The sequence below is a fragment of the Rhinatrema bivittatum genome, chromosome 4 (genome assembly GCF_901001135.1).
Source record: "Rhinatrema bivittatum chromosome 4, aRhiBiv1.1, whole genome shotgun sequence".
NCBI lineage: Eukaryota > Metazoa > Chordata > Amphibia > Gymnophiona > Rhinatrematidae > Rhinatrema > Rhinatrema bivittatum.
This window is the reverse complement of record NC_042618.1, coordinates 204,734,912-204,751,347: the sequence shown is the minus strand read 5'-3', so window position 1 is coordinate 204,751,347 and position 16,436 is coordinate 204,734,912. Positions and strand designations below refer to the sequence as shown.

At 46.4% G+C, this 16,436-nt stretch overlaps 1 protein-coding gene across 3 annotated transcripts in view; it reads right to left on the bottom strand.

Moving 5' to 3' along the window:
* Positions 1 to 16,436, bottom strand: part of LOC115090458 (hyaluronidase-3-like) — an 83,341-nt gene that overhangs the window by 4,310 nt on the left and 62,595 nt on the right. For all 3 annotated transcript variants that reach the window (XM_029599578.1, XM_029599580.1, XM_029599579.1), the window contains exons 2-3: positions 6,381 to 7,385; positions 1,892 to 1,981 (exon numbers count right to left, since the gene is read on the bottom strand). In XM_029599578.1, coding sequence (XP_029455438.1) covers positions 1,892 to 1,981; positions 6,381 to 7,310 — 1,020 coding nt within the window. In that variant the 5' untranslated portion in view covers positions 7,311 to 7,385. The remainder of the gene's footprint in view (positions 1 to 1,891; positions 1,982 to 6,380; positions 7,386 to 16,436) is intronic.

The following is a 16,436-nucleotide window of genomic DNA, read 5'->3' as shown; positions in this document are numbered from 1 at the left end:
GATCAGCTGCCTCTCCTGCTGCCACCGGCCTCCTGCTATCTTCGGGCGTCGGGCCGTACTGCCCGCCGAACTTCCTGTCGGGGGGGGGGGGAGGGAGGAAGCGGAGGAAGCGGACGTTCCCCCCCCCCCGACAGGAAGTTCGGCGGGCAGTACGGCCCGACGCCCGAAGATAGCAGGAGGCCGGTGGCAGCAGGAGAGGCAGCTGATCTTCCTGCTCTGGGGGAGAAAGCGGAAGCTGTGCACGTGCTTGAATGTGTATGTGTGGATGAGAATGGGAGTGTGTGTGGGTGAAAACTGGAGCCTGGGTGTGTATGTGGGTGAGAATGGAAGCTTGAATATGTGGGTGAATGGGAGCTCGAATGTGTGTATGTGTGGTTGAGAATGGGAGCCTGGGTTTGTGGGTGGGTGAGAATGGAAGCTTGAATATGTGGATAAGAATGGGTGCTTGAATGTGTGTATGTGTGGGTGAGAATAGTACCTTAAATGTGTATATGTATGGATGAGAATGGGAGCTTGAATATGTGTGGGTGAGACTGGGAGCATGGGTTTGTGGGTGAGAATGGGAGTCTGGGTTTATGTGTGTGGGTGAGAATGGGTGCCTGGATGTGCGTCTGTGTGTGCATAAGAATATAAGCCTGGGGAGGGGTGAGAAAGTGAGAACTTGAATGTGAGCTTGTGGGGGGGGGGGGGGGGGGGAGAGCATATGAGAGTGACAGCTTGAGTGTGTGAGAGGGAGTCTGTGAGAGAAAGCGTGTATGTGTGTGTGTGTGTGTGTGTGTGTGTGTGTGTGTAAGGGAAGAAGACAGTAATAGAAGAAAGACACTGAAAAGGAATTAGGAAATGAGCTATAAGGGAAAAAATGGGAAAAAGAGACCAGGACCAACTGATTAGAAAAATACAAAGATCAGACAACAAAGGTAAAAATATATATCTATATTTTGAGATGTTAGCAATTTAAATATAAGCAACACAACCGCTCTCTCAAAATTTATGGACAGGTAGGAGCCGTGTATAAAATCGTAATAATAAGAAGGCTAAAGTACCACAAATCACCGTGAATTATGTTTGTATCATTAAGTAAACCTCATACTTAGGCGTAGATGTGAATGCTATGCTGCATAATTTGGCATTATTTATCAGCAAAAAAACAACTCGTAGACCTGCATGCCTACAGCCCACCCATGTTAACCTTGTGCCCACCCAAAAAATCAATTCTGGCTACGCCACTGCTTGGAGACAGCTGAATTTGTTGAGCTTGAATGATTGAGGCATTCCAAACACCAGTCCAAGATGTGGGCTGAACTGGATTCCAGGGTTTGGCTTTGTCTGAGGTGGAGCTTGCCAGTAATTGTCAACATGTAAGGATGTCAGTTTATGGTTCTCTCCTGCCCTTGCCCTTACCACCATCCTCTATATCTGTCCACAGCAAGCTTGAATTCTCTCTCTGGTTAGTTTGCTCCATCTCTACGGGGAGGTTATTTTGGACACCCGCAGCGCTATGTAAAAAGATTTTGGCTTGTGCTGATTTTCATGACTGTGGATTCCTGGGAATGGCACCTTGGATTCCCCACATGGCAGAATGAAGATGGGGAGCAAGCTAGAGGATTAAGTGGCCACCAGCTGTTTACAGAAACCGGCTACAGAGGCACAGCTTGCACAGAGATATGACAGGCGTCCTCTGAGGTACCACACAAGCTACTTTATTCAGATCCAGAGCCTGAAGATCATCTTTAGGAGATGCCAAACTCTAATATACTGCCAGCAAAATTCTGTTTCTTTTCCAACTGTAGGATGAGTTAATTTAAACAAACACATATTTTCCTTTTGTCTCACATTTCTTTCCCCCACAGTTCCAGAAGCTGAAGGAGATGGGGGCGACTGACATACTTACAGCAGAACTGGAAAAAGAGTGGTCTCCCCAGAGTACCACCCCTGCAGCTCCCAGAGCAGCACTCTCGCCAATCGTGTGCAGTAGGTCCCGCTAGAGAAATGAGCAGAGACAGCAGACAGTATACTACAGACAGAAAGCACAGGACCAGCGCAGCATACTGCCTGCCTCATCCTAGCTCTGAAATATACATCATATATACTGTTTCCATACATTCACACCTCTGAGACGGGTCATTCTGTTTACATTCTACGGGCACACTAAGCCTGTGCCCAGGGTGGCAAAAATCTTGGGGGGGGGGTAGCAGAAATATCACTCAGCAGACCAACCCTCTACATCAGTGATCCCCAACCCTGACCTGGGAGCCCACCATCCAGTCGGGTTTTCAGGATATCCACAATGAATATGCATGAGAGAAAATTTGCATGTTATGGATATCCTGAAAACCCGACTGACTGGTGGGCCCCCAGGACAGGGTTGGGGACCACTGCTCTACATCCTGCTCCATCCTCTCCCATTTCAGGCAGTGTGCAAACAACAGGAGGGGAGGGGAGAGGAGAGACTAGAGGGGACAGAACAGAGCAAAGTTGCCCTGCTCCCTTATCCAGCCTCTCCCCTCCTGTCCTGTTACTGCCATTGCCCTCCTTTACCCAGATAATGTTCCTGCTCATTGGCTTACTCAAAATGGACCTCTTTAATTTTTATAATGTAATATAAAAAATGGAAATGTTTGCCAATATGCTTCAGAATTTTCTAATTCTTGCTGCAGAATCTACCATTGAGCTGCTGCAGAAAACCATGGGGCTACACCTCCTTAGACCTTCTGTGTCCTGTTTTCTGACCTCTGGGTGTGGGGGGTCAGGTAGAGGTGGAGGAGCAACAGATCCAACAGGACCTAGAGACACCAGAAACCTAAATTAATCACTGGGATAGCGAGTATTACAATATATTTCTGACATACTCGACTCACAGTAATCCCAAACCAAAAAATACAGCACCAGTTCCCATCTCGGTCCTGAGGCTCAACTAACCGTCTTGTTTTCAGAATATCCACAATGAATATCCATGACATAGATTTCCATACAAATCTATTGCATTCGTATTCAGTGTGACTATCCAGAACATCAGGTGGGTTAGATGTGTCTCCAGGACTAGGTTAGGAAACACTAGGCATAAAATCTATAAAGCAGTGGTTCTCAAGCCAGTCCTTGGAAATTGCTTGGTCAGTCTGGTTTTCAGGTTATAAATACAATAGATTTTCATACAATGGAGGTGGTGCACAGAAATCCATCTCATGCATATTCATTGTGGATAGCTTGGCAAAGCAACTGACTAGGTAGGTCCATAGGACCGGTTTGACAACTACTGCTATAAATTAACGTTAATATGTGTTGTGTGGAACTTGAGTAGAAAACCAGATGTTATGTAAGAACTATCTTAAAGTCCTGAGAATCCCCTGCATGTTTGATTCCCTCTGTTTGGGGGTCTCCAAAATTTACCAGAAATGTCCAAAAAGCCAGGATTTCCAGTAAGGGACACAAATAGATCTGTTTTCAGATATCCACCATGAATATTCATCAGGTGGCTTTGCATATCTGGGGGTTGATCATATCTGATGATCTTAAGGTGGCCAAACGGGTGAATAAGGTGACAGCAAAAGCCAGAAAGTTGCTTGGCTGCATAGGGAGAGGAATGGTCAGCAGAAAAAGGAGGTGATATTGCCCCTGTAGAAGTCTCTGGTGAGACCTGATTTGAAATATTGTTTACAATTCTTGAGACTGCACCTTCAAAAGGATATAAACCATGACTGGCTCCGAGGGTGGCTAGTAAAATGGTCAATTGTTTATGTTCTAAAACATATGGGGAAGATCTAAACATGTATACCCTAGAGCAGGGGTTCCCAACCTCTCAGGAAACACAGACCCCTGTCCAGTTTCAGAAAGTTGCATGTATCCCCACACACTTCTCAAAATTCTTTGCATGCCATAGCAAAAGAAATCATGATCTGCACGCCAGAATCATTCACAATGTATACAGCTTTGATCCAAACTCAATATGCAGAGAGGGCAATTTCCAAAGCTATTTAAAAATTGCCCTCATAATTGAAGGTTGAAGTCATTCCACCTTCCAGTCCAGCTGCAATGGGAAAAAAGGAAGCAAGTTCAAACAAAAGTTCCAGGTTGGCAACTGAGTGGGCCTGGCAGAAAATCTGCACTGATACCTGCAGACCTGCAATCTAATTTCCAAAGGGAAACTGCCTGTGGTGTTTCCTTCTGAAAACTCGGGCCGGGAGGGGAAAGCCAGTACTTTTGTAGCTGCTTTGAAGCAGGGGCACTTTTTCGGGGTTATGCGCGTAAATTACGCACATAACCCTTTGAAAATCTGCCCCTAAGAGTGCAAAGTGCTCTGCAAGGTGCAGTGCTGTGCTGTGCTGATCAGAAACAGTTCTGGAGCTGCTGCTGGAGGCAGACGGCCTTTTTTTGTGTCTGGAAGTTGCCAAAGAGGTTAACACTGTGACCCTGAGATGCAGGGCTGGCACACTATTCTTTTCCCCACCACTACCCCTCCCCAGTGTCGTTCATTTTTTCACAATTACATGGCTTTGAGAAAGTTAATGCATGCTAGTGCATAGGGGATATGAGCTTAGGAGCTCATGATTACTTTTATTTAAATAATTAGCATGTGCTTAAGTGGTTCTTGAGTCACATGGCAGCAGCATGTTGCACCACCCACTTAAAACAATCTCCCTGCAGCCCCTCATGCATACAAACAGGGTAGAATGGAAAAGCCTTTTTCCTTTGGAAAATAGGCTTCAGATGTGAAAGAGGGGATCAGACCTAAAAGAGAGGGTTCCCAATGGGCTCCATTTTTTTTTTATTTTCAGGACAGGTTGATCCAGTCCTGCTTTTCCCCCATGGCATGCCTGGACTTGTCTGCTTTTCTTGGGGACATCGGAATTACAAGTTTCTACATGCAATGGCATAAACCAGGATTGGATCAACCTGTCCTGAAAAGATGGAGATTGTTAGCAACCCTGCTTAAGCATCAGGCAAAATAAAGCCCCAAACACCCGAGAGTCAGTATCCTTGCACACTTTTGAAATGCCACAGCTCTGCGCCAGCATTTAAGTTCTGGCAACTCCAGGAAGGAAAAACGTCCACAGAAATAATTATTGTCTGTGAAAGCATCTACAACAGGTGTAGACAACTAAAACAGGTCTGGTTTTCAGGTCATCCGCAATGAAAATGTATGAGATAGATTTGCTTGTGATGGAAGCCGTGCACAAATATATGGCTCGTGCATATTCTTTGCAGATATCCAGAAAACCTGACCTGTTTGTGGCACTCCAGGACCAGAGTTGCCCACCCTTGATCTAAATCTAGCACTGGCCTCTTCTTCCCAAAAAAAAGCCACTCATAGCATCTGAGAGTTATTGTTCTCCATGTGTCTGCAATCATGGGCCATGGATCTGGTTACTAGATGTCACCCTTAAGCAATGACTGCAACTCCCTCTCCCCCACCCCAGGGGGCTTTGACTGCTGCCTGCCCAGCATCCCCAGCCACAGACAACGCAGAGTGGAAAACCTGGCCCTGGGATTGAACTGGGGACCTTCCGTCACTAAGCCGCTGGCTGGCTCCCTTACTTGCTTTTTAAAGTTTGAATTGGTATTATCATTTTTGCATGGTAACTGAGCAAACTGGGATACTGTTTCAGTTTTGCTCTGGGTAAAACTGATGGAGGGGGCAAAGGAGGAGTATCTAATTGTTTCCCATAAGCACCCCAATCCTACTTAAAGCTACACACACATGCACACAAAGGCATCTTCCAAGCTGCTCAGCCCCTCTAAACCCCGCCCCCTGTACACAGACTCCCACTTACTCCTCCCTCATGGTTGTAAGCGGAAAAACTATTCTGAACATAGCATGTACTCCGTGTGTAACATACAAATCCCGTCAGCTCTTTCCACAAATCCAGGTTGGAAGGCAATCCTGAAGCTAGGCCTCTGCATGCTTTCCTCACTTATCTTCCTGGTCTGCTCTCAACCCCTCAACAACATCTGCCCACATTTTATCAAATATTTGTTTGACCCTGTTCTGGGCTGGTGGTCCACACTCCTTTGTGATGGGGGAGGGACAGCTTTCCAAGCCATTTATGAGGGTAAAAAGTATTGTACCCGCATTAACTGTCCTCCTGAAAACCGCGCTTCTCTATATGCAGCTAAAATTATGTGCGGTGTCCCACAAGATGCCTACTTTTAGCCACATCTGTGGCATGCTCACATCTGTGCCCGCACCATGAGCAGGTGCAAATTGAAAGTATGCACATACTTTCGCTTTAAAAAATCGATGCAAAGTCCATGTGTAAAAGGGACCCATGCGGACAGTGTGAAAGTGCTTCTTACAGAAGCACCTAAGTTTGGTGAGCACTGGGCAGGAGATGCCCTTCTCTAGTGCTCGTTTCACCCCTCAGACTATTTCTGACCTCCATTACCTCAGATAGAAATCTCAGTGAGTGCATGTAGGAGACTCTGGAGTATACTAGCACCGGTAGGACAGGAATGCTGGAATTGAATCCCGCTACCCGCAAGGCCTCTTTGACTCGGTAGTGAACATAATGGAGGCCTGTGATGGAGTCTTTCAGTTTTTGCCGGAGGTAGATGCTTGGGTAGATGGCGGTGGAAGCCTTCCAGAGCCACATCAGTTGGTTATTTCGATGAATGGATGCAGCTTTACACTGACCAGTATACTCAGTGCCCTTATCGCCTTTATTCCAGTTATGGTTTAAGCAGTCAGGGAACCCATAGAAGCCCCAGAGTCCTCTCGGCCTCAATTCCTTCGCAGTTCTTAGTGTTTCAGTCATAAGGACCTGTGCTGTCCGTTCAAACTCCAACTTGGCAAAGGAAATGGCTTCTTTCTTGGGCAGCCGTGGATACTTCCTGAGGACCCATTCCGTGGAGGCCTCCTTGTAGACCTTCTTAAAGCCCCAATTTTGGTTCCACTGGGGCCGCCACTCCTCCCAGTCAATGACTGCGAGCCCCTGGAAGTCTCGGTTCAGTAAGTCATGTATGTCACTGGAAGCCTGTACAAGATGCTTCTTTAAATTCATATTCTGAGGGATGCCACCATTAACCCATGAGCCATCCTTGGTGATGTAAGGATAAAAACCAAACTTATTCTTATACAAGATTGTAATGTTCTGACCACAGAAATGGCTGCCTTGGTTCTCCACAATATCAAAGACCCTAAGAGGAAGGCTGACTCCATAACATTTTTGGCAGTTCATTGTGGGAATGTTCCACACCACAATAAATGGCTTTTGGAAAGCAGGATCAGAAGATCTCGCACAACCATCCCCTCTCGATAACTGCATAATGTTGAGCCAGAAGGAGAGACAGGTCAACAAAGTTAAGGCAGGGGTCATGGCGGATGGACTAGAACAGTTTTCACAACAGACACCTTCCCACTTCCTGCATAACTTCCTTTATAAAGGTAAAACCTGAAAAAATAGAAGATACATACAAAATTAGAGGATAAAATATGAGCGTTCTTCCATGATACATCAAAGGCAAAATGAAGAAAGAAATTGATGGGCTGTTTAATAGGGAAGAACATTCTGTCTTTTCTTTTGTGACCTTTACCGGATGTGCTGGAAAATGCCTTTTGACAACACCATTTTCCATCTGTGTCCTTTTTCAAATTGTGCACGGAATGTTCAAAATTATGTGCTTATGTTCCACAGCTTTAGAAAAACAGGCACATATGTTGATTGTATTGGATACAGGAAGATGGAGACCATCTGCATATTTTTCTCATGTGTGGAACTTATGTGCATAAATTAACCAGCAGTGGAAAATTCCATGCATAAGTTGGGAAAAAAGGGCATACAGATGCAATTGACAAGAATACACACACACACAAACAAACACAAGTACACACACACATACATACAAGCATATACATGCACACACGCACATACACGTACATACACACATACGTACACACACAAAACGCATACACACACCCCAACACGAACAGAGACACACTCACGTACATACATACACGCACACAAATGACTGTATCTCTATCACCAACATGCACACATGCAAACCAATCCCAACTCTCTCTCAATACACGCAAAGCCTCAGTTTAGCATGCACACAAAATGGGCCTCATTCTCTTAAACACACATGCAAAAAGATAAAGTCTCACTTTTGTTCCCATACATAAACATAGCCTTCCCTGGTCTCTCTTTCTCTCTCTCACACCCATTTAAAAAAACACACACACACACATTTTGAAAACTGCATCCAATGTAAAGACCACTTTTGGAAATTGTATATTCTCCATAGCATATACCTTTCCAATCTTCTTTTACATTAAAGGGAACTGGTCAAATGTAGGCACATGTGTGCTACCTTCCTGATACAAAAGGCTGGGGGACATAAGTGAGTTTGCTGAGGAACAAGACAAAAATCAGTAAACCCTGCAAGAAATATTACTCTCTCTTCCAAATGCTTATCCTAAGAAAGAACTGTCATGGCCAGTGATAAACTGGTTACAATTTGAAGCTGCTTTCCTAACATCACACGGAGTCAAAAGGTCCAAACAGGGCCCTCCATCACCACAGACAGCGACTGCCTGCAAGGAACCCTATTACCTCCCTTACCGCGGATGAAGGAGCGTTGTGATCCCTAAAGGTACTAATGACAGAGAATCATAGTGATGTAAGGAAATGATAAAGGAGGAGGCTTCCCTTACAAGCAGGGCTGGGGCAAAGGTATTTCGTCAGTCTTACAGCCTTGTACCCCCAAACCCCCCCCCCAATTAAAAATTATGCATTTATAAAAGAATTTACGTGAAAAAGGACATTCAAAGTACAGTCTTCTGAGGTAAAAATATCACTTATAAAAACACGTATATTATATTTGTATGACTGCTGTGGTGCCAACCAGAAAACCCTGCAAAAAAGTCACTTGAAATCCATATGATATTAGGCCTACTGCAATACGTGTTGGATGCAAACTTGATCTCAGAAAGCCATGAGTAAACTGAATTACAAGTTCAATATGGTAAACCTCCCATACCAAAACAGCACTAACTGCCAGCACTCAAACAGTAACAACCCTAGCTATTAAAAGACAACACTACAAACATTACACCAGGCCCTAAAATACCAAAACACCTCTTATTAGGGAAAATGAACTAGCCAGGCTGCTATAGATCCCTACACAGAAACAACATGCTAGTAAAATATCTCACCTCAGTTACACATGCAGAACACAGAAAGACCATTAAATACCAAATAAAGTGACCAGAAAGTATAGATAGAAACGTGCAGACAAAAACTGAACTGGAAACCACTAGTCAAATTCCAAATACAGTACAACAATGGAAAAACAAGAGCTCTACTGAGTGTCTACTAGAGGAGTATATCAATTCATTATGTGGGTAGCGAAAAAAGGCTGTGGATGGGTATAGCTCCCCCATGTGAAAGAATGAAATGATGGAGCCCTGGCCTATAAAACGTACGGTGCCATTTGTTTTTGGTGTGGATTTGGATTTGTCCTTTCCAGAGGAAGCATGCTTTCATGCTTGCTCCTTGTTTGTTTCTGAGAAAAGGATCTTTGCATTTCTTGGAAAGAAACTTGAGGTATGACCTAGAAGAAAAGGTGCCTTTCTTCCCAACTTAAAGATTTCAGCTTTAACCCTTTGTTTGGAGGACATTCTATCCACCCTTCTTTTCTTCATTTTGGGTTACCTTTTGGAACCGATTTATTTTTTTACTTTCTGCCTGAGTTCTCTTCGGATCCAGGGACTCAGTGCTACCCTCTAAAAGGAGAGCAAGAGCTTTTTATTCTGATAGACCCGTTGATCTTTAAAGCTCATTGAAGGAATGAATGTTCATTTATTCCTGGAGAAGGAGAAATTGGAATTTAGAGAAGACCAGTGGCACCCATCCAGTGTTAATTACTATGCTATCACCTGGACAGGGAAGGGAGGAGTGGAGACGTACCTTGTGAGGAGCTTGGACTATGAAGTAAGAAATACATTCTTTTCATCTGGACAGAGGTTTGCCTTATGGGACTTTAACGTGTATCAACTGAATTGGACTAGAGAAACCTGAATCCTCAAATTTGGAAGGGAGCTTCTAAGCTACCTTTACAATTGGCACAGATCAGGACAATAGTATAAAGCAGAGCAATGAAGGAAAAGATGCTTTAAGTGTTACAAAGTCACAGATTTATTGAAGAGCCCAAAATGTAAATGGATTGGCTGCATGAGGATTTGTAAATAGTTATTTTCGCTATTTCCCCTCAATTGTCAGTAAAGTTAAGTTGGAAAGCACACTCAGCTTCCTGTATGATTATTGCTGCCACATGTAAAGACTGTTTTAACAATGCTCAGGGCCTTGGAGAAGTCCCCGACAGGGAATCTTGGAAGTCAGAGAGAGAGAAACTTAATAACTGTATGGGAAGTGTGAATCTTTTAAGCCTTTGGAAATGAAGGTGGCCCATGGACTCCTTAGTAAGGACCTTAGCCCAGTGGTTACACAAGCATCACCATTTCTCATAACACTTCAAACAAAATCAAGACATATAAAACATCAATCACAATAGTAAAAGCATACTAATAAAAAGAATAAATATTTTAAAATAGGTGAATAATAGAAAAGCATCCAATAATTAAGGAGCAGCAGGCTATGAACCAGGGAAGCCAAGGTTCAAATCCCACTGCTGCTTCTTGTGACCTTTACCTTCTATTGCCTCAGGTACAAACTTACAGGCTGATTCCACGGAGGACCAGACAATTGGGGAGGGGGGCAGCCGCCCCGCCCCACTGGTGCAGGTTTCCTCTTATACACATCTCCTCTACTAATCCTCTCTTTTACCACCATCCCCCTCAATGATCCTTTCACTTCCACCCTCCAATTGATCCCCACTGCTGACATTTTGAGCTGCCAGGAAGAGGAGGAGGAGAGTGGTGGTTTTGCAGGATGTTTTCTCTGCAATCAGGAGCAAGCGCTGCACTTTGAATCACACAATACTGGGTAATGCTGTGTGGTTCACAGCACAATTCTCTCTTCCTGTTATAGAGGAGGATGTGGCTCAAGATAGTATTGTTCCAATGGCATACCAAGGGGAGGGTCCCAATCAGTGGCGTAGCCAGAATTGATTTTTTGGGTGGGCACAAGGTTAACATGGGTGGGCTGTAGGCATGCAGGTCTACTAGTTGGTTTTTTACTGATAAATAATGCCAAATTATGCAGCATAGCATTCACATCTACGCCTAAGTATGAGGTTTACTTAATGATACAAACATAATTCACGGTGATTTGTGGTACTTTAGCCTTCTTATTATTACGATTTTATACACGGCTCCTACCTGTCCATAAATTTTGAGAGAGCGGTTGTGTTGCTTACATTTAAATTGCTAACATCTCAAAATATAGATATATATTTTTACCTTTGTTGTCTGATCTTTGTATTTTTCTAATCAGTTGGTCCTGGTCTCTTTTTCCCATTTTTTCCCTTATAGCTCATTTCCTAATTCCTTTTCAGTGTCTTTCTTCTATTACTGTCTTCTTCCCTTCCACACACACACACACACACACACACACACACATACACGCTTTCTCTCACAGACTCCCTCTCACACACTCAAGCTGTCACTCTCCTATGCTCTCCCCCCCCCCCCCCCCCCACAAGCTCACATTCAAGTTCTCACTTTCTCACCCCTCCCCAGGCTTATATTCTTATGCACACACAGACGCACATCCAGGCACCCATTCTCACCCACACACATAAACCCAGACTCCCAGTCTCACCCACACATATTCAAGCTCCCATTCTCATCCATACATATACACATTTAAGGTACTATTCTCACCCACACATACACACATTCAAGCACCCATTCTTATCCACATATTCAAGCTTCCATTCTCACCCACCCACACAAACCCAGGCTCTCATTCTCACCCATATATACACACATTCAAGCTCCCATTCTCACCCACCCACAAACCCAGGCTCCCATTCTCAACCACACATACACACATTCGAGCTCCCATTCACCCACATATTCAAGCTTCCATTCTCACCCACATACACACCCAGGCTCCAGTTTTCACCCACACACACTCCCATTCTTATCCACACATACACATTCAAGCACGTGCACAGCTTCCGCTTTCTCCCCCAGAGCAGGAAGATCAGCTGCCTCTCCTGCTGCCACCGGCCTCCTGCTATCTTCGGGCGTCGGGCGGTATGGCCCGCCGAACCTCCTGTCGGGGGGGGGGGGGGGGGGAAGCGGAAGCGCAGCGCACAACGTCCGCTTCCTCCCCCCCCCCCCAAGCAGGAAGATCGGCGGGCAGTACGGCCCGACGCCCGAAGATAGCAGGAGGCCGGTGGCAGCAGGAGAGGCAGCTGATCTTCCTGCTTTGGGGGAGAAAGCGGAAGCTGTGTGCGGCGCTTCCGCTCCCCCAAACAGGAAGTTCGGCGGGCCGTTTGGTCCGAAGATAGCAGGAGAACGGGTGGCAGCAGGAGAGGCAGCTGATCTTCCTGCATTGGGGGGGAGGAAGCGGAAGCTGCGCGCGCGCTTCCGCTCCCCCCCCCCCGAACAGGAAGACCGGTTGGCCATACGGCCGCAGCAGCGCTTCCCCATGTGTGCCGTGATGGCGCGCGAGGCGTGGGTTCTCTTGTTCGCTGTCGCGGGGATGGGATCCCGCGACAGCCTTGCAGTTCCGGTGCCAGTTGGGTGGGCCTGGGTCTAAGTTGGGTGGGCACCTGCCCACCCAGGCCCACCCGTGGCTACGCCACTGGTCCCAATGCTTCCAGACGAAGGGATGTAGGGGGCACTGATGGCCGACATAGGGAGGCCCATGTGGCTGCCAGTGGACCCCCATCCCACCAGTGGCCGAAAAATGGAACGAGAAGCCATGCGGCAGCCATTGGACCTCATCCCACTGGCAGTGGAGCAAAGAAGTGCACCCTTCTTGTCGTCTGTGCCGGCCTGCAGTATTAAAAACTCGTGAGGGTAGCACCTTCCCTATGCTGATCACGCAATGTACAAGATCGGCATGGAGGAAGTGCTAGCCTTGCAAATTTTTAATACCGCGGGGCCTGCACAGAGGAGGCAGCAGAGTTTCAAGAGCAGTGATTGGCTCAGCTCCTCCCCAGTAGGCACATGGCAGCAGAGACAGCAGGGGAGTAGCGTCCATAGTTGCAACGGTGGTGCACAGGCATCACCAAATTTAGAAAGCGGTGTGCCGTGGACCACCAACTTTACTCCTGGGAGAACTCTGTGCAGAATTCCCCTACTGCGCAGCACTTGGAAATGCCGGGTGGTCCGTGAGCGGAGCCCATCTCACTCACAGTTAAAGACAATTGAGATCCTGGTGGCTGCGGGCAGAGCCCATCCCACTCGCAGCTGAAGGCGATGGAGGACCTGGTGGCCGCAAGCAGAGCCCATCCCGCTCTACTTGCGGCTGAAGATAATTGAAGCCCTGGTAGCCATGGGCGGAGCCCATCTCACTTGCGGCTGAAGAAGTTGGAGGACCTGGGGGGCCGTGAGCGGAGTTTTGAAAAAGTGCTTGCGTATGTCTATGTAAGCATGAGAAGGAACGTGTGTGAATATGAGAAAGGAGAAAGTTTGTGCACCTCCCTTCCCCTCCCACTAATCCATGACAATCTCAGAGTGACTGGACCTCAAAGGTTCCCAGGTATGGAGAGTGAGTGATTTTTAAAACTTCTTATTGATTTTAATTAATAGGGTGTTATTTGATCTATATGATGTTTTGAAATTGATGTTTGGGGAAAAAATATATATGAGTTTTTAATTATTGGATGTTATGCTGTTCATCAGCTGTTTTGAAATATTAATATTTTTATGAGTATGGTTTTACTATAGTGATTGATGCTTTATATTTCTTGATTTTCTTGATGTTTTCTGAGGAATGGTGATATTTCTGTTTTACCATTGGATTACATACAGAGTCTGACTTTTTGCATTTTCCAATTCAATTTTTGTCTACCCTTTTCCATTTATACTTTATGGTCACTTTATTCTGTATTTGGTGAGGGTCTTTCTGTTTTCTACATGTGTGAGTGAGGTTAAGTATTCTCTTAAAATAATATTTCTATGTAGGGATCTCTAGCAGCTTGGCTAGTTTGTTTTCCTAATAGGAGGTGTATTGGTGCTTTAGGGCCTGCAGTAATGTTTGCCTTTTCATAAGTAGGGTTGTAACTGAGTGCTGGTAGTCAGTGCTGTTTCGGAATGGGATGTTTATTGTGTTGTAATTGTAATTTAGTTTGCTCATGGCTTTCTGAGGATCAAGCCCATATCCAACATGTATTACAATAGTCCTAACACTATGGGGCGGATTTTAAGAGCCCTGCTCGCGTAAATCCGCCCGGATTTACGCGAGCAGGGCCTTGCACGCCGGTGCGCCTATGTTCCATAGGCCTACCGGCGCACGCAGAGCCCCGGGACTCGCGTAAGTCCCGGGGTTTTTCGAGGGGGGCATGTCGGGGCGGGGCCGATCGGCGCAGCATTTCGGGGGCGGGACGCGGCGTTTCGGGGGCGGGCCCAGGGGCATGGTTTCGGCCTGGGGCGGTCCGGGGCGTGGCCGCGCCCTCCGGAACCGCCCCCAGGTCGCGTCTCGGCGCGCTAGCGGCCCGCTGGAGCACGGGGATTTACTTCTCCCTCCGGGAGGCGTAAATCCCCCGACAAAGGTAGGGGGGGTGGGTTAGATAGAGGAAGGGAGGGGAAGGTGAGGGGAGGGCGAAAGCGAGTTCCCTCCGAGGCTGCTCCGATTTCGGAGCGGCCTTGGAGGGAACGGCGGCAGGCTGCGCGGCTCGGCGCACGCCGGCTACACGAAATCGGCAGCCTTGCGCGCACCGATCCAGGATTTTAGCAGATACGCGCGTATCTACTAAAATCCAGCGTATTTTTGTTTGCGCCTGATGCGCCAACAAAAGTACGCGAAGGCGCGCTTTTTTAAAATCTACCCCTATATGTATTCCAAGTATCTTTTTTACTTTTATGCAGGGTTTTCTGGTTGACATCACATGCTGCTGTTCTATTTTTACTTCATAATACTGTACTTTGAATGCCCTTTTTTATGTAAAATCTTGTATTATAAATGCATAATTTTAAATTTGTGGAGAGAACCAGGCAAAAAAAGGTAAGATTCATTTAGGGTTCCTAATACCCTTGTACTGGCCCTGATTAGAAAAAGAATATACATTAGATTTTTAAAATAAAACAAACCCCAGAAAAAGAAGGGGCCAGCACAGTAACTGTTTACACGGCAGCAAAAAAGTCAGCACTGGTCCTGCACAGCAGAGCTCTGTGGTGATGAGGTAGAGGGGTTCCCCATCTCTTCCCAGTGAGAAGAGACCCTGGTGCTGGTGAGTGGGAGGGAGGGGTTGAGTGACTGAGAAGGAAGGGAATGGGGTTGAGTGACTGAGAGGGAAGGTATGGGGTGAGTGGCAGGGAGGGTTGAGAGACAGAGGGAAGGGAAGAGGGGGGTGAGTGAGCAAGAGGAAAGGGGGAATGACGAAGTAGAAGAGGGGAATAAGAAGAAAAGAGGATAGAAGGGTTTTGTGAGTGTATGTGAGAAAGGAGAAAATGTGTATGTTCCCTGCTCCCCTCCACTAATCCAAGCCAATCTCAGGGTGATTGTAAATCAAAAGTTCCCAAGTGTTACTTCAAAAAGTTTCTGGCAGTGAAAGGTGTTTGTGTGGCTGATACTGAGGTGACACCAGAATTAGCATTTTCTTTTCTTTAGTGAGATGGTGTGGTCTGTCTCTTGGCGGGCATCTCATCCTACCCCTTGCCTCAGGTAGCAGACTGCCATGAGTTGTTCCTAACTGCTGGCACCAGTTACCAATAAAGTAAAGCTCTACTCCTGTTCTGGGCTGACAACACTCTGATCTACCTCCCATAGCCTGACATCATCATCAAAGACCGGCTCGTTGTCAAAGGAGACATTTTCAGCCTAGCGATTACAGATGAGGTCAGGCTGGAGAGGCAGCTCAGCGAGTTGGTTACATGGCAACAGCAAATTTTCTGATGCACCACCAACTTCAGCAGTCACCCTATGCCCCTGAGAGGCAGTGGCAGCAGACGATTGAGAGAGGCTCCAAGGCTGCTGGCAAAAGAAAGAGATGGGGCCTGCCTTCGGTGTGTGTATGTGAATGAATGAGTGCTTGCCTGGGAGTCTGTGTAGGTGTGTGAGAATGAATGGGTGCTTACCTGGGAGTCTGTCTGTTTGTGTGAGAATGAATAGTTGCCACCTGGGAGTCTGTGGGTAGGTGTGAGAATGAATGGAAGCCTGCTTAGAGTTGATTTGTGGGGGTGTGGTGTGAGAATGAATGGGAGCTTGTGTGTGTGTGTGTGTGAGAATGAATGGGAGCCTGCCTGGAGGTGTGTGTGTGTGTGAGGGAGCCGATGACAGTGAGTACGTATATGTGTATGTCAGGGACCCAGCAAGTACATATGTGTGTATGTGAGTCAATGAGAAAATGCATGTGTGTGTGTGTGT